The sequence below is a fragment of the Myxocyprinus asiaticus genome, chromosome 3, assembly GCF_019703515.2.
Source record: "Myxocyprinus asiaticus isolate MX2 ecotype Aquarium Trade chromosome 3, UBuf_Myxa_2, whole genome shotgun sequence".
NCBI classification, from domain to species: Eukaryota; Metazoa; Chordata; class Actinopteri; order Cypriniformes; family Catostomidae; genus Myxocyprinus; species Myxocyprinus asiaticus.
The window spans coordinates 22,306,597-22,331,891 of NC_059346.1; the positions used below are offsets into that span (position 1 = coordinate 22,306,597).

Consider the following 25,295-nt stretch of genomic DNA (forward strand, 5'->3'; position numbering starts at 1 on the left):
AAAAGTGCAAATGTTCCCCGGTCTGTTGGAGATGTTAGGGTTGCCACCCATCCTGTAAAATACGGGATCGTCCCGTATTTAAAGATAAAATGATGCGTCCCCTATTGAATCAATAAAAGTCCACACATTGTGCTAAAACGTGCTAATACGTGGTAAGGGACCGTCTGAAAAGTCCACAAATGGTGGTAATTGTGGAGTTTTTTTCTATATAAATGTTCAATAAGATCAAACAATGTATGAATGCAATCCTATAGACAAGTACAGGTGAAGGAAAAAATTAACAAATAAAATAAAAAAAATATAAAAAATTAAAAAATATGTATAAACCACCCAAAATGTATACATAAATAAGATAAAGAAGACAAATAATCGAAAAAATTAAAATGTTTCACATATTATTATTATTATTATTATTATTATTTATTTTTATATAAGTCATGGGTCAGGAAAGTTCTCCTTTTAGCATATAAAAAAGGATATACATTTTTTTTTATTAATAACGCATATGAACTCAACGCATTTATTGCTAAAACTGTACACCTCTCCTGCAGCGAGTCCACACTCAACATTCTGGTGCAAATATACTGTTCTAAGCTTTAAATACATAACCAACAGTGCAGCCAAATTAATCACCCAATTTTCAAACCCAAACTCTAAAGCGCACCGAAAAGGCGGAATTTAAAACATGTTTCGAGTTTTACCGTGAACTTGTGCGCGCACAAACAACAACCGCCGGACGGATGGGATTTAGTGACGGACCAGGAAGTAAACACAACCTATTTGTTTTATCCCTTCGTCTTTATTTATCTCTCCTTTTTCAAATACGAATTTACATTATATACGGCTCATATATTTATAATAATAAGCAAGGAAACATTTGTACCATTTTAATTGTTTAAATAGCACTAGCGAGGTTCCCACATTCGCAAAACAGCCTTATTTTAAATATTTTAAAAATTGCCCAAGATATAACCGCATGTAGTTAGACCGGCTAATGACATCAAGTCCGGGTGTCACAATGAAGAGATTTTACACATGCAGTTGCTTTTTTACAGACAATATTTTTCTTGAAGAATACAAACTTCATGTTCGATTCGTCTCGGAGAGTCAGTTCAGGAAGGACTATGAAAGTGTAAGTGATCTGCAGCAACACTGCGCTGATGTCTCACTGTTAAGTACTTTGCCATTTCTGTCTAAACAACATTGCATTTGCTTTAAAAGATACTTAGATCCCTTGGTTGTGTGTCTGGATCTCAAGTCTGCGACGTGCTTGGAAAGGTGAGTGAGCTCTCAAGAATTAGAAAACACTTGCGCGATAAGATGGCGATTAAAAACAAAGCTACTACCTGCTACATTTACTGAATCCTGCACCCATAGATTCATGCAGAAATCAAGAGAAGGCATAATCATACATTGGAATCAGCAAAGAGAGCAGCTGTCATCCAGGAGATTTATAAACCTCTACATCAGCATGTTTATCATCTACAGGTATATCTAGTACAGATAGTCAATGATTCATAATTATTAACTGACATACTGTAATATACGTATGCTGAAGTGTACTATTCCTCTGCAGGAATCATATCTGGCCCCAGAGCTTTTACAGATGGTTAAATATGGCGGTTCAAGTGAAGCAACCATGGAGGGACTGATGAAACTTATCCAGACAGAGGCAGGTGGGCTGGATCTTTGAAGATGTTCCCATTTAAAATAAATAAATGAAACATCAGCTCACCCTTGGGAGAAAAATCACATGTCAGTAATATGTGTGGTTGTTTGCTGAAAAAAATTATGTGTTGCAGCACCAGGAGTCTATCGATTTCCAGTGTTCACAAAGGAATTCTGCAAGGACCTCATAGAGGAGCTGGAGCATTTTGAACAGTCTGAGGCACCAAAGGGCAGGCCAAACACCATGAACAATTATGGGGTATAAGTTCTTATCATATATAATTAAATGTACTTGTATAATAATTTATGGAAGCATTGGTTCATTATATATTACAAAGTGCTGAACACATTTAGCATATTCCATAATGATAATTTCTGATCTCTTTAAATGAATACAGATTCTACTTAATGAACTGGGCTTTGATGAAAGCTTCATCACACCACTGAGGGAGCTCTATCTGCATCCACTTACAGCTCTGCTCTACAGTGATTGTGGAGGAAGCTATTTGGATAGTCACAAAGCTTTTGTGGTGAAGTATGCCATGCAGGAAGACTTGGATCTTAGCTATCATTATGACAACGCTGAAGTGACTCTCAATGTATCACTGGGGAAAGAGTTCATGGAAGGGAACCTGTTCTTTGGAGCCATGAGACAGGTGCTGTTAGTTGTTGAATAGAGCTTAAAATTACTGTGATTATGTTTGTTGATGATAATTATTAAAGGATAAGTTTTCTCATCATTTACTCACCTGACTTTTTTTCTTCTTTAGAAGAATATCTCAGCTCTGTAGGTTCATACAGTGTAAGTAAATGGTGACCAGACCTTTGAAGCTCCAAAAAAGAAAGTCAGCATAAACATAATCCTTATGACTCCAGTGGTTTAATCATATCTTCTGCAGCGATCAAGTTGGTTTTGGCTGAGAACAGACCAAAAATATAACTCCTTATTCACTGTACAGTGCATCTGGAAAGTATTCACAGCGCTTCACTTTTTCCACATTTTGTTATGTTACAGCCTTATTCCAAAATGGATTAAATTCATTATTTTCCTCAAAATTCTACAAACAATACCCCATAATGACAACATGAAAGAAGTTTGTTTGAAATCTTTGCAAATTTATTACAAATAAAAAACAAAACAAATCACATGTACATAAGTATTCACAGCCTTTGCCATGACACTCAAAATTGAGTTCAGGTGCATCCTGTTTCCACTGATCATCCTTGAGACGTTTCTACAACTTGATTGGAGTCCACCTGTGGTAAATTCAGTTGATTGGACATGATTTGGAAAGGCACACACCTGTCTATGTAAGGTCCCACAGTTAACAGTGCATGTCAGAGCCCAAACCAAGCCATGAAGTCCAAGGAATTGTCTGTAGACCTCTGAGACAGGATTGTATCGAGGCACAGATCTGGGGAAGGGTACAGAAAAATTTCTGCAGAATTGAAGGTCCCAGTGAGCACAGTGGTCTCCATCATCTGTAAATGGAAGAAGTTTGGAACCACCAGGACTCTTCCTAGAGCTGGCCGCCTGGCCAAACTGAGTGATTGGGGGAGAAGGGCCTTAGTCAGGGAGGTGACCAAGAACCCAATGGTCACTCTGACAGAGCTCCAGCATTTCTCTGTGGAGAGAGGAGAACCTTCCAGAAGAACAACCATCTCTGCAGCACTCCACCAATCAGGCCTGTATGGTAGAGTGGCCAGACGGAAGCCACTCCTCAGTAAAAGGAACATGACAGCCCACCTGGAGTTTGTCAGAAGGCACCTGAAGAACTCTCAGACCATGAAAAACAAGGATTGAACTCTTTGGCCTGAATGGCAAGCGTCATGTCTGGAGGAAACCAGGCACCGCTTATCACCTGGCCAATACCATCCCTACAGTGAAGCATGGTGGTGGCAGCATCATGCTGTGGGGATGTTTTTCAGCGGCAGAAACTGGGAGACTAGTCAGGATTGAGGGAAAGATGAATGCAGCAATGTACAGAGACATCCTTGATGAAAACCTGCTCCAGAGCGCTCTGGACCTCAGACTGGGGCGAAGGGTCATTGTCCTGTTGGAAGATGAACCTAAGCACACAGCCAAGATAACAAAGGAGTGGCTCCGGGACAACTCTGTGAATGTCCTTGAGTGGCTCAGCCACAGCCCGGACTTGAACCTGATTGAACATCTCTGGAGAGATCTGAAAATGGCTGTGCACCGACGCTCCCCATCCAACCTGATGGAGCTTGAGAGGTCCTGCAAAGAAGAATGGGAGAAACTGCCCAAAAATAGGTGTGCCAAGCTTGTAGCATCATACTCAAAAAGACTTGAGGCTGTAATTTGTGCCAAAGGTGCTTCAAAGTATTGAGCAAAAGCTGTGAATACTTGTGTACATGTGATAAATTTTTTTTTTTTTTTTTAATAAATGTGCAAATATTTCAAACAAACTTCTTTCACGTTGTCATTATGGGGTATTGTTTGTAGAATTGAGGAAAATAATGAATTTAATCCATTTTGGAATAAGGCTGTAACATAACAATGTGGAAAAAGTAAGCGCTGTGAATACTTTCCGGATGCACTGTACATCTTGCCATTGCAGTCTCTAGGCATGATCATGATTTCAGGTTTGATTACACTTCCTAGTGCTTGACACATGCACAGAGCACTAGATGGCGCTATAGGAAGTGTAATCGAGCTTGAAAAATTGATCGCCAAGGAGACAACTGTCAAGATGTACAGTGAAAAATGAGTTATATTTTGGTCTGTTCACCCCCAGAACCAACGGGATTGCTTCAGAAAACATTGATTAAACTACTGGAGTTGTATCTATTATGTTTATGCTGACTTTATGTGCTTTTTGGAGCTTCAAAGGCTTGATCACCATTCATTTGCATTGTATGGACCTACAGAGCTGAGATATTCTTCTGAAAATCTTTGTTTGTGTAATGCAGAAGAAAGTCATACACATCTTAGATGGCATGAGGGCGAGTATTAAATTTTGAGAGAATTTTTCCTTTTTGGGTGAGCTATCCATTTAAGTCAAAATCTTTGGCAAGATATTCTAGACAATTATGCTGAAAATTGAAAATCTGTTGAAAGATGGAATAATTTATTGCCAAAAATGTTGTCTTAATGTTGCTTAAACTTTACCTTTTAGTGTGTATAATCAGTTAAATATTTCTCACTTTACCACTGAGCTCTTGTAAAAGCACAAACAACAGAGATCAAGTAGAGATTTTATTCCATGAGTATACAGCACTTAAATTAACTTGACAAAGACAGTTTTGGTGAAACAGTGGATAGATGGCTAGCACAAGCATGCAGGCTAGCATCGCATGTTAAAGGTGTATTTACAATGTCCTGCTAATGTCCTCATTGTGTCTGTGTGTGTTTGTCACAGGTGCCTCTAAGTGAGACCGAGTGCGTGGAGGTGGAGCATCACGTAACTGAGGGTCTGCTTCACAGGGGCCAGCACATGCATGGAGCTTTGCCTATTTCCTCAGGCACACGCTGGAACCTGATTATATGGATGCGAGCTTCACGTGAGAGGAACAAACTCTGTCCAATGTGTGGTAAGAGACCAACACTAGTAGAGAGTGAGGGATACAGTGATGGCTTCACCATGGATCCTGACGACTCTACCAGGAACATGTCATGTTCTTTAACATGATGTCATTCCATGCATATCATGTGTGTTGTTCTGCAGATTTTTGCTCAGTGAGTTGACTGTCAGGATAAAATTTGCTTTAATTCTAATGTGCCTTTTTTAAAAATCAGTGTAGCTTTATTTCTTAAGGAATCTGGAGCAGTTGTGTGTTCTTAAATGTAAATGACCAGATTTTTAAATATTCTGATTGTAAATGTAGTGTATTTAAACCGGCTATTTATTTGGGAAATCATTGTCTTTGTATCTTTACATGAATGATAAAGATATACAAGGCATTTGAGATGACATACAACATCAGTTCAATTTTACATAACAAGGAATATGGCATATATGTACAAAAACACATCAATTTGAATAAATAACTATTTTTAATCTGCCACCTAATTTCCTTTTTATTTTTTTTTCAGGAGACAGAATTACTGAATCTCAAAACTTGAATCTCTCTTATTCCAGAGCTTAAATCTCATCAGCCTACATACATCAGATAACACTGCACATTTGCATATATTCACATACAGCATACATAAATACAGACAATAACATCCCACTTATATTGTTAAGGATTCACATAGATGTTCTTAAACTCTCAAGTTAAGAAAGTTAAAGGCCAAAAACATTCATTTGTTGTTTCAAAGCTAATTTTTTGGTTGTTTCTTTTCCCCAACTTTGATTTTTGAGAGTCAAATGCAGGAAAAGAAAGGGAAAGGAAGGAAAAGCATGACTGTTTGGAGAAAGGCAACACTACTTCACTGGTATAAGCAGTTACAGGAGAAAACAATCATAATCATTTTCACAAAAATATTGTAATCTTGAAAATAACATTTGTCTAAAATGAAAAGTGCAAAAGGTCACTTTACTGCGCATATATATATATATATATATATATATATATAGATTATAGTAGAATATAGTATATCTTCATTTGTAGGATGCCAATAAACTTAATGCCCTCTCATATCTTTTCCCCATTATCTGTGGTATTACACTGATTCCAATTAGTACTGTATAATTTCAGTTTTCATATAGCTGTTTTCTATGTTTCAATTGATGTGGTTTTTAAAATGAGAAACAAAAACAATATTTTATGCATGAGATGCATAAGTAATGCATGACTTTGGGTCAGTCTTTGCCCTTTAAAAAACAATTCAATGTCTGACTTCTTAAACAGTGTCTGATGCCTACCCATCTAAAAGTGCTGTCTGATCCACACTATATCATACAGTAAGTTGAACATGTGTATTAGCAACACATCAGCTTCAATTAAGCTGAAATGGAGTGTATAACATTCCACACTGTTCACTGTTCCACAACTGAAGAACTTTCATTATAATGTAGTTTCGCTGCTCATGTCCCTGTGGTCCCTGTGTTCTCTGTGGTCCCTGTGTTCTCTGTGTCTGCTTCTAGGGTTAATATCAGTGTCATCATTGTCTGACTCCATCTCAATCTTCACCTGGGGAACGGGGCATGACATCCCTCTGACCATTGGCATCGCCGGGGACGACGGACAGGAGATCTTCAGGTGCAGGGTGATGCTGTGGAATGGCAACCTCCAGTTACAATAGTGAGGAGGATTAACGAGGAGAGAGGAGGGGGCTGTGAAGAGTAGAGGATGCAAGGAGCAGATGAGGATCAGGATAAAGGAGCAGTGTATTTTAAAGAAACTCTGTATTAAATGATGTTATAGAAGGTGTGACTGCACAAATGCTTCAGGGGAAATGTTTTGAACAGGACATCCAATTCGGGAAGGAAAAAGGGTCAACATGCATGTCCTAGGTGTTAAGGTGGCTTTAATTCTTTCATGCGTTAAAGGAGACATTACCTTATAACTGTTTTAATGGGATAAATACTAGGGTATCTAACACTGTATCATCCAAACCATGCCCCCTGAACAGCAATGCAGACATGAAACCCAGCAGATTTTACATTTTGTTTACAACAATGTGATAAAGAGGCACATATTTGGACAAGGAGATGGGTTGTGGATATAATGTGAGAGACACCAGGCTGGGAACCCTTCATAAAGCAAAGAACAATAGTAGAAATGGCTACATCAAATTCTAACTCGGGTATAAGTACAGAGTTACTCCGTATAAGCACAATCACACAGGAGAAAGAAACAACCAAAAATCCTTGAAAGAACGAATGTATTTACATAGTACACAAGCATAAATCAATAATTGATGACTAGTTCTGGAAAAAAAAAAAAAATGCATTTATTGAATATATATGTTTATATTTACTAAAAACATTTGCAAAGCTTGCAAAAAGTTAACCAAGTGGGGAACATTATATATATTCCAATAACTTTTCACTGGCATCTTTCCCAGTATTTCAGCAAAAGAAAGTAAACTGCTCCCACAGCCTATTAACATTAATAATATTCAGTTTCAGTATTATTATTTATGTGTGCTGTTTCTTTGAGTGTGAAAATGTAAGCAAAGAAAAAACACACACATCAGCATAGCTCAATAAATTATACAATTTCTTAAAATGGCATGCAGAGTAAAATACTGGTGGTTGCATGAAAAGGTTCTATCTGCATTGCTTCAAAGCGCATGGCAAGGGAAATTGGGAAATCCTATTAAAGGTAAATACTCAAACAATATAAGCCAAAATATACGAAGGCTTACATTACCTTAATAATGAGTCTTAGAGTTATTAATGTAAAGTTCTGAACTGCTTCAAATGCGCATCTTAACTATGGCATCTACTTTGACGTAAGTATTAGTGCAATCTTTATTTGAGTATTGTTAAATGTAGAATGATGATGTAGACATGTATTTAAGAGGAAATACTCATTTGTGTAATCTATACTAATAACTATAGTGACAGCGTGTGTATCAGTATCAGTTGTAGTAACTGCCTGGTTGGCATCGTGCTGCCCACTCTGAGTTGGAGTCTGACCCCTGTAAGAGGTCACGGTAGGGAACGTGTAGTTTGAGCACACAGTACCTGTGATCCAAGTCAGAATCACTGGGCAAGCAGTTTGAATAGGGATGGAACTTTTCCTGTGGGCCAGAGAACAGATAAAGATTAGTTTATGTAACAGTCACCAGTTAATATTTTGCCCAGAAATGAAAATTGGGCCATCATTTACTCACCCTCATGTTGTATTCTTCCATTAAACAAAAAGGAAATGTTAGACATTCAGTCTCAGTCACCTTTCACTTTATTGTACGGAAAAAAGATGCAATGAAAGTGAATGGTGACTGAGCTTGTGATTCTGCCTAACAGCTACTTTTGTGTTCCATGGAAAGAAAAAGAAAGTCATACGGGTTTGGAACGACATAAGGATGAGTAAATGATGAAAGAATTTTCAAGTTTGCCTTGAAAGTCTTTTTCACTACACTCATGAAGCTTTTTCTCTATACCAGAAGGTGGCACCAGTGAAACAATCATTAAATACACTTTCTTGAGATCCTGAAGACTAGAGATGACTTCAGCTTCAAGCCTGCCCTTTAAGGATCACAAATAAAAAAACTAGAGTCTGACTAAATCCCAGGAGTGTGGGTGTCATTGAGTTCACTTCAGATGTTCAAACCTATGCTTAAAAACACTTACGCCATCTTCACTGTCTTCTATTCGTTTGCCTTTCTTTTTGTCCTTCTTGTTATTCTTCTTTTCATCATCCTTTTTCTTCTTTTCCTTCTCAGGTAGGATATCATCCAGCCATGCCAGATCGTGTTGAGAGAAGACCATGTCCAACATCTTACGGACCACCATGAGACCAAGAATCTTAAGGAATTGAGAGGCAATGACTATTTGTTTGTACCCTTAATGCATGCTTAATGTTCATTGTCCTCAGGAACCTTGAGACGTGAAGTACATACTAATCGCAGATTGCTGAAAATGCAATTGATGAACAGAGCAAACTGTCCACAGTGTGATTTTAAAGGGAAAGTTCACTCATAAATGATCATCATTTACTCATCCTCATGCCATCCCAGATGTGTAGGATGTGTATGAAAATGAAGATTTTTAGAAGAATATCTTAGCTCTGTAGGTCCATATAACGCAAGTGAATGGTGACCAAAACTTTGGAGCTCCAAAAGCACATAAAGGAAGCTTAAAAGTAATCCATTAGACTCCAGTGGTTAAATCCATGTCTTCTGAAGCGATGTGATAGGTGTGGATGAGAAACAGATCAATATTCCTTTTTTACTATAAATTCTCCTCCCTGCCCAGTAGGAGGTGATATGCACAAAGACTGCAAATTGCCAAAAACAAAAGAAGAAGAAGAATGTGAAAGAGGAGATTTATAGTAAAAAAAAAGGACTTAAATATTGATCTTATATTGTTTCATATAATATCATATCGCTTCAGAAGAAATGGATTAAACCACTGGAGTCTTATAGATTACTTTTATGCTGCCTTTATATGCTTTTTCGACCTTCAAAGTTCTGGCCACAATTCACTTGCATTGTATGGACCTACAGAGCTGAGATAATCTTCATCATACACATCTGGGATGGCATGAGGGTGAGTAAATGATGAGAGAATTTTTGTCATTTTTGGGTGAACTATCCCTTTAACACCCAAGAACAATCATACAAAGAAATGAAGTACAGTAGTCCCTTACTATACAGATTACATTCAGAAAGTATTATGGAAACTAATATAATTGTATTAATCATGATATGCATGGGTGCGTGTATGTATGTGTGTGTATATATATATATATATATATATATATATATATATATATATATATATAAAATAGGACAATGCAGTTTTCATACCATGACAGGGAAGATAATGGCGAGGAATGTGGATTTAAGGATCCAAAGCACAGCTAAGCACACAATCTGCACCAATGTAAACAGGTGGACTCTCCTCAGTGGTACGTGACGCAGGTATGCAAAGTCTGGCTGGTGCTTCGCTGGCATCATGATCAGTTTAATCCTGTCCCAGAACTATGGAAGATGAAATGTCTGATCAGAAACTACTATTTAACATGATACAATAAAACATTTGTATTCATACTGTAGATTCTTAAGGTCCCAGCTCGAGTCCCATCACTTCGCTATTGTCCTTTCTTTGTTCTCTAGCTGACATGAAACTAGACATCTAGAGCATGGCAAAACAGCACCCGGCCACTGCCAAGCTACACAAGAGGCTGGATTCTCTGTGCATGCAGACAGCATCATCAAAATGCTGCTCAAATTGCTTCAGTAAACCCAGCCAGCATGTAAATATCCATTCCAACAACACATACTCTACCATCCTTCTCTTCCCTGCTGCACTGTCACAGTGTGGAGAAATCACTCATTTCTAATCACTAAACAACGTCGTAGCATGCATGCAAATGACTGTCCCACGCAAGTTGGAAGCTGTGATGTTTTCCCTGTAGAGTTTGAAAGTTTAACTCTGGTCTGCTTTTAAAGCTTAGGAATGTCAAAAACCATAAATGTACTGTTGATTTGCTTTCAGAGGCTGTTCCAAACAATTCAGTAATGGCTGTGGGGGGACGGGGGGAGGTTGGAAAAAGGCATTTAAAAGGCATTTACCTGGATGCCACTGAGAGAGGCAACACCCATGTAGAGGAATACTCCATACAAGACCGGCATAGGAATGAACTACAAGCAGAAAACAAGCCATACACTTCAGCCTTTACCACAAACAACAGCAGTTACACTTAAGTGAAACATAAATTATCAGTGTAACTCTTGATTTGAACAAAACTTGTAGGGGCAAGCACCTTTTAAACAAGGCGAATGCCCTTTTTAATTTCTTTTAAATGTTTATTTGTTATTCAGGTTTTCTAAGGCTGTTTGACCTTTAAAAAAAAACATAACTACATTTAAAGTCCCATGATATAAAAAAAACTTTTAATGTCATGGCTGTAATTGTGATCGCATCTGACCATCTGAAGATGATTTTCAGGCTACTATACTTTGTCCACCTTCTGTGAATAGTTCATTGTATTTTTAAGAAATAAATGCTTTTAATGGACAACATTTGTTTGCTCTTTACCCAGTTGAAACAGACACAGCTAAAGTAGAGTAGATCGCGCAGGCATCATCATAGAACATTATTATTATTGCTACTCTCCCTGAATGATAAGTCAGTATTAATTATCTCTGTTGTTTCAACAAGCTCACCTGCAGGATCGGGGCCAGGAAGATAGAGACACCCGTCAGCACAAAGACCAGGATACCTGTCAGTCTCTGTTCTCTGTAATTGGAAGGGACACAATGATAGTGAGGGAGATAATAGAGGCATATTATGAAATGTGATATAATGTATGTATTCAACAGTCAAAATTTTCTGCCCGACTGGTCTGATTTGCAGGATTTAGAGGGGTTTAGCACTTTTGTTAGCTGAACACCAACTTAGCCAGGTTAGGAAACCAGCTAGACCCCCAAGGTGGCTAGGCTTGGACAATATGTAGACCAGCTTTAATCAGCTAAAACCAGCAAACCAGCTTCAGTAAGGTTATTTAATGTATTTGTGTACCTTTGTGTTGTTTTAATTATATTGCACAATAACAAATGCACTGCAACAAATTATTACGAGTTTCTTCAACTTTAGGAACTTTTTGTCCTGTGGACTTGCAGTCTTGTTTTTTTGTTGTTTTTTTACACACTCACTAGTTTTTAAAATGTGTCTACTAACAATGTCCATCAGGGTATGTACATGTATCAAAGGACATTTATGTAATTTCTTCTGAAAGTCATGAAAATTCCCACCACAGTGTCATTTCCACCACATGGGTAAAATTGTTTGGAATGGTGGAAACGTATTTCAATTTTGTAAAATTGAAAGAAATATTTTTTCACATAATATTGAAATGGGTTATGTTTATTTACAGGGGTGTCATGCACCAATGCTTTTTGAAGGGGCACCAAGGAAAGCCACTGCAACGCCCCATCGATCGATCATATGAGAATGTGCTTAAGGGAACTGTATAAATAAATGCTAAATGCCAGCTGATTAAAGTTATCTTTGATGGTCAGTGACACGCAGCAGCAGTGAAAAGATTAAATATTTTATCTTGCGCAGTGTGTGCTGTAAAACAAATTAAGCGGCTGATGTCTCGTGAACACCAGCACTGTTGCTTGGATCCGTTCAGCCATCGCCTTTCTCCCACTGAAAATATGGAACCTGCTGCTACTGAGAAACCATGTAAAACCACCTTTCATTACTTAACAAGTGGAAAGGGGAAGTTTACACTGAAATAAGATAATAAGCTGCTGCTTTCTTTAAACATGAAGAAAAGAGAGTGTAAAGATACCGCAAAACCTGTCAAATACATTTCAGCACCAAAGTAAATGAACAGTGACAGATCAAACAAAAACAGAGATTAGACAAAGTTGGCAAACGTAAACTTCACTGAAGTTGATGCAGTTAATTCGTTTTTATTACCATAACACCGTGCTTTGCCTTGGTTCTCGCACTTTCCCTTGAGCACGATCTCCGATGCAGCCATGTGATGCCACGTATAGCAGACCATATGTGACTTGATTGGACTTGTACTGACAGAATTTACACATGTGAATAAAGTTTTCTGCCACAGACATTCTTTTTTTTAATGCAATAATCATTTTATTATATTATTGAAGGTACAAATACATTTTTGGAAGTTTAACTAATTAAAATCCTCTCAGCTCAAAAATCTATGGGGGCACATGGCCCCTCAATCTGAATGGGCATGACACCTCTGTTTATTTCACTATTTGTTGATGTTATAATAGTTTTAAACATGTAATAGTTAGTATTTTTATAAAGGATTTTCATAGTTTAATATTGAAAGTTTGGGTCTGAGACAAGGCTAAATCTATAAAATCTACACATACAGTAAAAGTCTTTTGAAAAGTACCAAAAAGAAATGATGACATAGTAAAAAGTTTCCAAGCCTTTTTATAAACAGATTTGTTACTCTATAGTGAGGACATTTAGTGTTGTAGCCACTTAATGCATAAGCATGATGTGTTACTGATAGGTTGTGCATTAGAGAAACCTATAGATATGGCTGCTAAATATTAAAATTGTCTTAGTCTGTCTCACCTCACTCCCAGGAACTGCGGTTGCTCCCCTGGAGCGCTAGACTCACTCTCCATCTTTAGTGAGTCGATGTGAGCGATGGAAATTACAGTGGCAGCCACATACCACGGCAGACCCATAAAAGAGCAGACTGCCATCAGAATGCCCACCCACAATAGGTCCAGGTGATACCCACAACCTTTCTGTAACAGACAGTGAGAAAATATGAAGTCAGTGGAAATGAGTAGAATAGAGGTAGTGTGGTAAGTGGTTAAAGATCTGGGTTGGTAACCGTAAGGTTATTGGTTTGAGTGTCAAGCATCAGACACTACTAATTAGTTATAACTTCAAACTCAGGAAGTAAATCTGGATTTAACTGATGGATTTTCATCCTTCATGATATAATCCTTATGTTCACTCAGCTTAATGCACTGTTACCTTTAACTTGTTTTCTTTGCGGTTGACGATGACAGCACTGATCTGCTGATCCATGAAGATGAGAATGGTGACAAGGAGAGCAGGGACAGAGCTTGCCAGGTAAACCCACCACGGATTCTTTCCAAATGGCATCACAAACCAACCCCGGTTCGGGCGTGTGGGCTACATGAAGTGAAAAGAAAATAACCAATACACCATTGAGAAAACGTAAAGACAGACTTTTAAAGGAAAATCACAAACAATCAAGATCAGGATTATTCTCAAGCACTTGTTAGTTGAACTCATATACACTTACCTTGAACTCTGTGGGCACTATAAGTTTGGGTGTTTTCAAACCTATAAGCATATCAAGCCCCACAAACGTCATGATGGACATGAAGATGGAGAAGTCACTAATCAACTTCCTCAGCTGGACAGAAAAAAAAAAAGAAAATAAATATGAAGAAAGAAGAAACTGCAATTGCAGTAATAAAACATTGCTGTTCTATGTAAAATACAGCGAACCCAAAAATAATTTAGCCATGAATACCATTGCATTAGGTTACAAAATATCAAAGCTTGTGATGCTAGAGCTTTTTTCAGAACTGACTTCACTTTTCTGAGACATTTTTGCAATAACTTTTAAACTGGTGTCAAAGTGATTTTAACACTATCGTATCTAACATATCTATTGTTTTATCATTTAAATCCTAACAAACTTCTTTTTGTGAAATGTTTTGCTTGAAAGTGTGTTTTTGGAATCTCACTTTAAGCTAAATGACAATTGCTTAGATATTTTGTTATATAATGTGACATTTTAATGCTCCACATATGTTTTGGGGCTATTATCTATCCCTTTTGTATGATCTTACATAATGAAAGATACTTACAGTACTGTGCAAAAGTCTTAGGCACATAAGATGTTTCACATGTCTTAAAGATGATTATTTATAACTTTAGCTTTAGTGTGTCAATAGAAAATAAAATGTTTGACTCCCAAACATTACTTTTGCAAATAGAATAGAATAGAAGTCCAGGGAGCCCTGCAACAGATGGCATGGTCCCCACAAAACCCCCCACTGAACATCAAATCAGTCTGGGATTACATAAAGAGACAGAAGCAAAAATAGATAGAAAAACTGTGGGGAATTCTCTAAGAAAATTGGAACATTCTATCCGCCAACAACCAAGAAAAACTGTGTCCAGGTGTACCTAGGAGAATTGGTGCTGTTTTAAAAGGCAAATATTGATTTAGCTTTTTTTATGTTTACTGGACTTTATTTGACGTTAACTGATAATTGAAAACAATTTATGCTATTTATTTTTGAAGAAATCCTCACTATGCTTGTCTAAAACTTTTGCACAGTACTGTATATCCATGCCACACAGCATAGGACAACTAAAACCAATAGTTGATTGTAACGTTCATGCAGAATCATTTTTTTTCTTTCTTTTTTATGAGAGGAGGAAAAACATATATTTCCTCAACTGTCCACTGGTCTTACCTTAGTGGGAAAGTAGCGACTAAACTTAAACTTCTTCAGAGTGACAGTCATAGTGTAGGTCCCGAAGAACAAGATGAAGGACATGAGAGCAAGGTCTGGGACGTATTTACATGACTTTCCCACCAGTGCGCCCCCATACTTCACACACTCCTTCTTACTCAGCTGAGTCCAGTCCAGAGCTGTTACATTTAACTGAGAGACAGGAGACACACAGAGATAGAGGTAGAAATCAGGGATAGGAGGGTGACATGCAGACAAGGGAAAGAAAGGAAGGTTTGGATGTCAGGTAGATGAATGCCAAAGTGAAAGAGAAAAAAAGAGAGAATAAAACCGGACAGGGCCAAAAATACAATACAATAGACCAAGACTGGTAAGATGTGATCCATTCATAATAAGCTCATTGGATAATATAAAATAATATAAAAACACAAAAGTATTTTGTGTGTTTTAAGTGACAGTTAGTGCAAATACAGTGGATTCTCAAAGACACTAATCTAATCTGAGGTCATGCTACATTACGGTGACACAGATGTGATGAGGTGAAGACATTAGGCACTTACACCAAAAAGAGCAGAGGTATTATCTGGCACTGGGACTACAACATCGAAGATCATTGGTGCCACTGAACAAACAAAGAGAGGGAGAGACAGAGAGGAGAATGAGCAGAACAAATGGAAATCTGAATTCTATTTTGTTCACAGGATTTATCCAGGATCAAAGCCAGCTGTGGCAACAGTAAATGACTGCAGGTGTGTGGCCCCACTGAAATTTCCAATTGGTTTTGGAAACCATCAAAAGTCCTGTGTGGCCAAACTGCTTTAATAATGCCTCAGTGCTGCATTTCCTTCACAACAGCAAGCCCATTTGAATAAGCACAAACTCATAAAACATGCTATTTGTCCAGTGTAAACTCATGCAAATTGAGAAGTACTCACATCAATCAGAGGCCACGTTGGAGGTTTGCAGCAAAAACAAACGTAACACTATAAGTTACAGTAATCAAATGCACTCAGCCAGTTCTCATCACACACTAGAAGAACTTTGTTTAATCAAGAAATTAGTATTGCAAACATACAGTACATAAATGTAAACATATTGACAGTCCAATGAAATTTTTGCTAAGACTCTAAATCACACAATCCTTACACACTAAGTCAAGACGAATTTGCTCTACATCTAATTCACTTCAAAGTAATTTCATAATTGTTGTGCTTGCACCAAGAAAGGACTTACTTAGGTCTGGCGCCACACACTCGCATTTGTAGGCAGTAACGTAGTCTGGTTTGAAATCTGTGTTAATGGGATAATATTTGAAGGCTCCCACCATCTTCTTGATGGCATCGGAGATGAAGATGAAGGAGATAAGGCTTGAGAAGCCCTCCTCAGTGAAGCGGGTCATGTACTTTATGATGTAACTGGCGTCTGTGGCAACCAGGAGGATGCACTGCAGGCAAGAGTGCATTCCGATCCACAGCCGAAGTTCCATGTAATCAATTGCATTATTTCTAAGGATTTTTTTTTTCAAGAAACAATAAACAAAGAGATGAACACACTCGCTCTGCAAGAGAGAAGTCAGTTATTTGCATCATTGAAGAAAAATTATTCATGAGGCTTTTTTGCTGGGTTGATGAAAGTGAGCAATCAAGGCTGTACTTTATTGTCCCTCAATAAAGGACTGTGAAATGATGATGGATTGGTGCAGATTGCTATCTTACTTGCTGAATTCATAAAGCAGTTTCTCAAAAATGAGGATGGGACCTGTTGAGCTGAGAATAATGAGAGGCTGCCCACCAAACACGCAAAATACAGTTCCTGCTAGTGCTGTGCCCAAAAAACTCTCCATCACACCCTGATGAGAGAGAGAGAGAGAGAGAGAGAGAGAGAGCGAGAGAGACAGAAATAGAGAGAATAAAAAGGAAAAACAATAGTAAAAACTAAGAAAGAGGGAGAGAAACAGTGTTATTAACATTAACAAAAACTACAATGAAAACTAAATGGAAATATTCCATTAACTGAAATAAAAAAAATAAAACATACCATAAATGGAGAAACTGAAACTAAACTAATAAATATGCATGACTCCAGAATGAACAAAATTAAAAAATAACAAGTTTGTCTTCATTTTTTATACACTGTATATTACAAAATTTGAAACCTTTACAATTGTCCTTCATTGAAAATGCCACTAGATAGCATTAACACTGTAAACCTGAGAACTCCAGGGCTGATATTTTTCGCCAGATAAAAAATATTAAAACTAAAATTATTATTATAATTTTTTTTTTTTTTTACTAATTTACTAAAGAACTCCTACAGGACAGGGCAGGAATTATTTAAAAATGTTTGAAATCTTTACAATCCTCCTTCACTGAAAATGCCACTAGATGCATTAAAGGGAAAGTTCACCCCAAAATTAAAATTCTCTCATCATTTACTCATCCTCATGCCATCCAGATGTGTATGACTTTCTTCTTTTTTAGAAAGAATATTTCAGCTCTTTAGGTCCATACAATGCACATGAATGGTGATCAGATCTTTGAAGGTCCAAAAAGGACATTAAAGCAGCAGAAAAGTAATCCATACGACTCTAGTGGTTAAATCCATATCTTCAAAAGTGTATGATAGGTGTGGGTGAGAAACAGATCAATATTTAAGTCTCTTTTTTCTATAAATTCTCCTTCCTGCCCAGTAGATGGTGATTTGCACCATGAAACCATGGTTTTACTACAGTAATATTGTAGTAGTAACCATGGTTAACTGTGTGGTAACTATGGCTTAACTAAATACTATGGTTACTATAGTTACTGTAGTGAAACCATGGTTCATTTTATCCCAATAAATTGCAAAAAAAAAAAAAAAAAAATCAGTTTAACAGAATTATCGGTATTGGTACCGATATCGACGATATTGGATTTGAAATTATTGGTATCCGATCGAAAAGAAAATAAGTGGTATCGCCCATCCCTAAGCGACACCGACTAGATATGGATGTGGCGAGCGATACAACAAAGTTGAGAAAAGTTTACATTTATGCAAACAAGGAGCGACTTTCGGGAGCGACAACCAATAGGAGTGAAGACTGTGTCATTGGAGCTCACGTCATCCGTCTCCTTTGAGATAATGGACAGAGAAGTTTCTGTAAGCGATTTCACTGTTCTATATGATTCGTCTGTAACCACATAATGGTGTAATGGTGCGTAGAAAAGAAATTGTCGGCAGTCTGAGTGAGTTTGTTTCGTACATTGATAGTTCGTTCATCTTATTAATGTAATGATGCAGCGAGCACTGCTGCAGTTCATATAAAACACTCTCCCCTGCAGAATGTGCATTTTTATGGACAAGAAAACGGATTCCTTGTTAAATTAGAATGAAATCGTAGTTTTACCAGCAAAATGCCTCATCTGTGATCATATTTTCAAAAGACATGGTCAGACGTGCAGTCCACCAATAACGTTAGAGCGACAGCAGTAGGAACGGCTAGTAGCGATTTCACAGTTCAGAGACTAGCGACATCAAACGATAAATCGTTGTACGGGGTTTGAGCCGTTGGATTAGCCACGCCCCCTCTCTCCAAAACCCCGCACTCCAAAGATACCAAATGAGCTTTACTGAGAGCAGAAACGGTTGTTAAAAACAACAGCTGCAAAATGGCCTCCTCAACTGACAACTGTTATGAACAACATGGCATAAAAACCACAAAATCGGATCACGGACACATTTTTGTTTGCTGTTTACAGAGTCTAAAGCTGTCACAGAGACCGGTGAGATATCTCAGGACACTTATTTCATTAATATCTTTCAGGGAGTAGGACATATTTTTGCATAAAAAAAAAATCACATGAAAAATTTCATGAAAAAAAAAAAATCTCTTAATGTAACTTTTGCCAGATATAAAATATTAAAACTAAAATGAACCCCCCCCCCCACATTTTTTCTTTTCTTAAATAGTTTTGAGTTCTCTTGCAAAAAGTTTTGCGTTCCCTCACAATAAGCTTTGCTTTCATTTGCAATAAATTGACCATGGTTTTACAAGAGTAACCATATTTTAACCATAATATTTGTAGTGAAACAATAGTGATAATACAGGAAAACGAAAACTATGATAATAAAAATAAATTATTATACTATACAAATACCATAGTTTAACTGGTTTTACTATAGTAATACTGAAAACTGTAGTAATCATACTTTTTTGGCAGAAACCATGGTTTTACTATAGTAATGTTGTAGTAGCTATGAAAAGTAAGTTAAATATCCATGTTTTTTGGCGGAAACCATGGTTTTACAATAGATTAACGATGGTAATTCTTGTACTTACTATGGTTTTACTATGACTATCAAGGTTAAAATATGGTTCCTAATAGTAAAACCATGGTAAATACATTGTGAGGGCATGCAAAACTATTTCAGAAAAAAATTCCCACCTTGTCCCCTGAGGGGCTCCGTAGTACTAAAACTAACAATCATAAAATGAAAAAAGAAAAGAAACTAAACTAAATTGAAAATGAAATAAAAATGAAGCCTAAATTTAAAATTCAAAACTATAATAACCCTGGAGAAAAAAATAGAAAAGGGTTCAAAGAGAAAGTTAGGTAAAAAGCATTCTTGTAAACTACTCCATGAAACATTATGACATTCAACTTTAAACAAACTGTCATGTTCTGAGTCAAATAGAAAACTGCAGGGCATACCTGGTAGTTGTCTGTAGCATCCCCTAGAAGGCCCCCGAAGGTGATTGCATTGGTGATGCAGCCCAGGTAGATGAAGAGCACAGCAGAGATGGATTGAATGTGGAAGCCCTCATAAAAGTCACTGGGGTACCAGGGGAGCTTTCTCTTGATGTCAAGGAAAAGTCCACCACAGAACCTGCCCCCAAAACATAGATGCTTAATCCATTATTCAACAGAGACCTGTCCTCTTTAGATGATATTAGAAAGACATAGGTGAGCTATCTTGATTATTAACACCAAGAACTGGCAGAAGGCACCTATTTTTTTAAATCTGTCCTCACATACCCTCTAGCAGAAGTGCTAAAAAGGCCCATTACATTTTCCTTTTATTGACATATCGATCAAGATGTGAACCTTGAAGCACTGAAGTATCTTTCAATTATTTGTAAAGACAGAAAATAACATTTGGAGTTCCTGAACCTGAACTACTCAAGGAGGGTTTTTAAAATGTCCAAAGTGTTTTAGAGACACTATGAGGTCAAAGTCCACTGAGTATTAAAACAGCCAATCAGTCAGTGCATTTACACACCCACCTCCCGGTATACGCCAGCTCTTCGCCAAGCTCATGTGGCACAGGCATCTCCTCATCCTCACTAACATTTCCTCCTCCACCTGCTGTCCCATTCATCTGACCCAACTCGTTGAGGGAAAACACAGACTTCCTTCTCCGAGAAACAAGAGGAATGTTTAAGAGGAATGTTCACCCAAAAAATGAAAAAGAGCAGCATCAACATTCTTCCAAATTCTTTCATGTATTCCATGGATGAAAGAAAGCCATATGAATTTGAAACAACATGAGAGTGAGTAAATGATGACAGAAGTATTGTTTGTGGGTGTTAAACAATACCTTTAAAGATGTGAAGCATATAAACTTTCAAAAGTCACTAAAAAGGAGTGAAGTTTACCTTTTGTCAGCTGATGGAATTTTTTTGGGAGGTTCTATGCGAATTTTGGGGTCCCATTCTCCAGGCGGAAGCACGATAACCTCGTCCAGGAACTCATCAATGCCAGCGATCAGATCCTCTCGGTCCCTGGCTTTATATGCTACATCACTGAAGAGCTACGGATAAAATTTACAACTTTTATGTATAGAAATCTGTACAACTTGGACAACTTTAAACAACATTGTATATAAGATTTTGAATTACACTCAAGTTACTCTTCTTGTCAGTGTTTACCATGAAGAATTAAGCATTAAAGATATTACCCTATCTTAAAATACCTAAAGCTATTTTACAAATATTATTTACAAAACAAACAATCATACTTACATCATCCACCATGAGTGTGGCAATTGCACGGCCAATCTCATTGTAAGATTTGGCTTTACCAGGAGGCCCAAGTAGCACAAACATGAATCTGTCCAGTCAGAGAAAACATGAATCATTAATTATCATTAAAGGAATATTCCGGGTTCAAAACAAGTTAAGCTCAATCGACAGCATTTGTGGTGTAATGTTGATTACCACAAAAATAATAATTCGACTAGTCCCTCCTTTTCTTAAAAAAAGCAAAAATCGAAGTTACAGTGAGGCTTTTACAATGGAAGTGAACAGGGCCAATCTTTGGAGGGTTTAAAGGCAGAAATTTGAAGCTTAAATTTTTTTTAAAAGCATTTACGTTCATTCTTTTGTTAAAACTATTTTATTATTTGAACTGTACAATTGTTTAAACTGTCATTTTTACTGTCATTTTAGGGTTTGTTGACATTAAATTGTAAGTTGTAAAATTGGCTATAACTTTACACAGAAAAGTTTAGTAAGTGATTTTATCACACTGAAATCATGTTTACACGCATATCCTTTATGTCTTGTAGTTATACTTTTGAAACAGTGAGTATTTTAATGTTTACGGATTGGCCCTATTCACTTCCATTGTAAGTGCCTCACTGGAACCCAGATTTTTGCTCTTTATAAAGAAAAGGAAAGAGTCAATATTAATTTTTGTGGTAATCAACATTATGCCACAAATGCTGTCGATTGAGCTTTACTTGTATTGAACCCGGAATATTTTTTTAATAATTGTATTAATTATTTTCTGAATAAGCAATTAATCAATTAATTTCAGAATATTTTGCAGAACAAAGAGACACATCATTGAACACAAAGCTAACATTCAGTATGACTACTGTATCACACCAGTTGTATGGACTACTTTTACAGTGCTTTTTTTTTTTTTTTCTTCTTTTTGGAGCTTACACATTTTGTCTCTTTATGCTTTCATTGAAAGGAAAACTGTTACCTGGTGGGCACTGGGACTTCAGTCAGTCCCCCAAGAGTGGTGGCCTGAGCCAGTCGAATAAAGGCAACAAAGGGTTTCTCTAAGAAGTCCACTTCTCCTACCAGAACATTTGATGCCTCTGCATCTCTGGGGATTTTCTTCATGAATTTGTTCTTCAGCTGAAATCAAAGCAAACAAACAAGATATAACATATTTTCCCCCTTCTGGTAAAACAATATGTTTATCCCATTTTACCTAATTATTTTATTGCCATGTAATTACATTGTTGTTATATTGAATTTTTAGTGCACTACATGTAGTTTTACACCATAGATTCTTAAACTGAAAATCTTAAGGAACACATAATCTGAAGTATGTGCTTTAAAGACAAAAGCCTGATTTACTGCTGTTGGCTCTGTCAAACTCAAACAAAAATCTGCAATTCACACACTGTTCCTTCCAAACTCTCTAACTAAAAAGTACGCAGCCCTTATCACTGCACAGACAGAACCATTTCTCCTTCTGAAGCCTTCAAGTAAAATGCAGTCTGGATTTAGATTAAACCAAAACCCCTTTGCTCTCCTCCTGTCTTATTTTGAACAAATGGTAAACCAAGCATATGTCCCCAGGTGTTACATCGTTCTTGTGGAAGGTTCCACAATGTACGCGAAAGATGCACAGGAATGGAGTAAAGCAAGCTATATTGGTTTATCAGGCAAACAGAGCTAAATGTGTATTGGCTTATGCAGAAAAAAACCTAACTTCTTTGTTCTTCAGAACACTGTGTTACATCTTATCTTTCTTCCCATCTCCATAAAGAAATTTGAAATGGGTTTGGAAGCTGGGCTACAATCTGTATACTCACAGCCTTACGCTAAAATCTACTGTAGATTTTTACATTTTTTAAGATGGCTTGATTTTGCCTGAACTCGTCTAGACTTAGTCAAGCTTATCATATGTGCTTTAAATCAAAAGTGATATATACTCTTTATTAGGAACACTATGGTCCTAATAAAGTGCCCGACGTGGTCTTCTGCTGTTGTAGCCCATCGGCCTCAAGGTTCGACATGTTGTGCATTTTCAGATGCTATTCTGCTCACTACAACTGTACAGAGTGTTATCTGAGTTACCGTAGCCTTTTTGTCAGCTCGAACCAGAGTACATTCTAGAGACTGTTGTGTGTGAAAATCCCAGGAGATCAGCGGTTATAGAAATACTCAAACCAGCCCGTCTGGCACCAACAGTCATGCCACGGTCAAAATCACATTTTTTTCCCCATTATGATGGTTGATGTGAACATTAACTGAAGCTCCTGACCCATATCTGCATGATTTTATGCACTGCTGCTACACGAATGACAGATTAGATAATCGCACAAATAAGTAGGTGTACAGGTGTTCCTAATAAAATGCTCAGTGAGTGTATGCTTTTAATAAAAACATTATATTGAATCTTTTTTTTATAATTATCAAGCATACTTATGTTGCACTGAAGTATGCACATAGATGTATGCACACCATAGACCATCACTCATTCTGTTTAAAAATGTTACGTTCTGTTTCAGTCTGTCGTTAAAAGGAACGGTTTCAGCAACTGTTTTGTTTTATAGTTTTATTTTCAAAACCATGTTTTTTGGAACTTCCTAGTAAGCCACATGAATCAAATCAAGCAAATGATGAAAATTGAATTAGAAGTTTAAACCTTAAGATCAAAAGCCGGGGCTCATGGGCAGCATCCAACATTGTAAATAAAGCAAACAGTAGAGAAGCATGTGATCTCATATTATGAAACGTTTTCTTTTAATATGAATATCTTAATATATCTTCATAAAACAAAAGCAAGACACTAATAAATGACTGTTGGGATTGGTGGCTATAGCTGTACATTGTGTACCCATGAACTAAATAGAGTGACACCATTTTCCAGAGGGTGCAGCCCGCCGCTCCCAGGGATCTGTATGCATGTGAGACCTAAGCACGAGGACCACACAGTCAGATGGCCACGTTTCTCCAATCGCAGGTCAATACTGACCCAGACACCAGGCCACAGCAAAGCACAGCACATCAAACCAGCAGAGCCACACACACACATAGTCACTGCATCATAACAAAAATCTATCATATATGCTGTAGTTGACTTTTATACATGCACAATACAATCAACAAAGTTATCATTATGTCAAATAAATCATACACGTCAATGGCACAAATACCCTTATAAATGATTTGGCCTATTTATAATGAACAGAATGTCAAAAATACATTCATGTCAACTAGAAGGAATTTCTAATTTTGGTGATGTCCAAAGAGTTCTGGACCAAACCAGGTCAGCTAACAAAATATTAAATTGAATGATTCTGAAGGACTACACAATAATTTCTTTATGTGACCTCAAAAAGGTGGTCAAATCTTAGTGCCACTGGAAAAAAACTGAAATTGTGTGGACCTAAATGTGTTCGATAAATTCCAAAATTCAACTGTAAGTTCTGGTCCTCTAATCTGTTTGGACAAGCAGCGTTCCAGGAATGCTGATATTTAGCAGCACTGGGACGATTCACGTTTGTATCACTCCACTTGTCTGTGTAATAACTGGTCACATTGTGTTTGAAATGTAGGTTACATTATACAGTATTATAGAACTATTGTTTAAAAACTTAAATATTATTATGGCTTAAGAAAGCAAAAGAGGCCCTGATTTCTGGAACATGTCTTGCCTGAATCTGCAAAACTGGTCATGGCAACTATAAATAACTTCAATAGACACAAGCAAACAGAAAAGATCTGATCAAATCTGCTGTAAACAATACAAAGGCTGTTCTGATTTCTCAAATTGTAGCTTACTGTGTACAGATAAACACGCATGCCCGCATGCACGCACGCACGCATGCATGCACGCACGTACACACGCGCGCACACACACACACACACACACACACACACTTGTGTTACTAAGTAATGAATTACTGTAATTACATTTATTTTTCATTGAAAAAAGTAAGGGATTACTCTTAATGTTTCAGTATCTTAATTACAAAAATAGGAATTTAACGTCTAATGTTAAAATATATGTTTTCTTATTTAATGCAGCCCCCTTAAATTCTTTGGCCAGTTCATGAATAATGT

At 37.1% G+C, this 25,295-nt stretch overlaps 2 protein-coding genes across 8 annotated transcripts in view; one reads left to right on the plus strand and one right to left on the minus strand.

The window, feature by feature from the left end:
• The first annotated feature begins 726 nt into the window (after window positions 1-726).
• Window positions 727-11,345, plus strand: ogfod2 (2-oxoglutarate and iron-dependent oxygenase domain containing 2). Of its 7 annotated transcripts, none has more exons than XR_007895234.1 (9): window positions 727-1,132; window positions 1,222-1,278; window positions 1,378-1,488; window positions 1,577-1,676; window positions 1,803-1,927; window positions 2,067-2,324; window positions 5,052-5,223; window positions 8,972-9,069; window positions 10,749-11,345. XR_007895234.1 is itself a non-coding variant. In XM_051677961.1 (9 exons), the coding sequence occupies exons 1-8, from the start codon at window positions 995-997 to the stop codon at window positions 6,519-6,521; spliced, it is 996 nt and encodes a 331-aa protein (XP_051533921.1). In that variant the 5' UTR covers window positions 727-994; the 3' UTR covers window positions 6,522-6,539; window positions 6,723-6,837. The 7 variants fall into 7 exon arrangements, 4 of the variants coding, with proteins under 4 accessions (XP_051533921.1, XP_051533906.1, XP_051533889.1 ...); XR_007895233.1 differs by lacking the exon at window positions 10,749-11,345 and adding an exon at window positions 10,039-10,171; XR_007895232.1 differs by lacking the exon at window positions 10,749-11,345 and adding an exon at window positions 10,066-10,171.
• LOC127429159 (electrogenic sodium bicarbonate cotransporter 4-like) overlaps window positions 6,333-25,295 on the minus strand; it is a 44,740-nt gene continuing 25,777 nt past the window's right edge. Inside the window, exons 9-26 of the mRNA XM_051678034.1 lie at window positions 22,195-22,352; window positions 21,225-21,312; window positions 20,859-21,013; window positions 20,487-20,615; window positions 19,915-20,089; window positions 16,939-17,072; window positions 16,457-16,728; window positions 15,784-15,818; window positions 15,224-15,415; window positions 14,035-14,148; window positions 13,740-13,901; window positions 13,326-13,504; window positions 11,420-11,492; window positions 10,826-10,894; window positions 10,058-10,231; window positions 8,880-9,053; window positions 8,271-8,326; window positions 6,333-6,850 (exon numbers count right to left, since the gene is read on the minus strand). Of these exons, the coding sequence (XP_051533994.1) occupies window positions 6,643-6,850; window positions 8,271-8,326; window positions 8,880-9,053; window positions 10,058-10,231; window positions 10,826-10,894; window positions 11,420-11,492; window positions 13,326-13,504; window positions 13,740-13,901; window positions 14,035-14,148; window positions 15,224-15,415; window positions 15,784-15,818; window positions 16,457-16,728; window positions 16,939-17,072; window positions 19,915-20,089; window positions 20,487-20,615; window positions 20,859-21,013; window positions 21,225-21,312; window positions 22,195-22,352 (2,547 nt within the window). The 3' untranslated portion in view covers window positions 6,333-6,642. The remainder of the gene's footprint in view (window positions 6,851-8,270; window positions 8,327-8,879; window positions 9,054-10,057; window positions 10,232-10,825; window positions 10,895-11,419; window positions 11,493-13,325; window positions 13,505-13,739; window positions 13,902-14,034; window positions 14,149-15,223; window positions 15,416-15,783; window positions 15,819-16,456; window positions 16,729-16,938; window positions 17,073-19,914; window positions 20,090-20,486; window positions 20,616-20,858; window positions 21,014-21,224; window positions 21,313-22,194; window positions 22,353-25,295) is intronic.

Excerpts from the sequence above, each read along its gene's own strand:
- ogfod2 (XM_051677920.1), top strand. The coding sequence starts at position 995 with ATGACATCAAGTCCGGGTGTCACAATGAAGAGATTTTACACATGCAGT. Across the intron at positions 1,133-1,221 it reads TCAGGAAGGACTATGAAAGT|ATACTTAGATCCCTTGGTTG; the intron begins GTAAGTGATCTG and ends TTGCTTTAAAAG. Across the intron at positions 1,279-1,377 it reads TCTGCGACGTGCTTGGAAAG|ATTCATGCAGAAATCAAGAG; the intron begins GTGAGTGAGCTC and ends CTGCACCCATAG.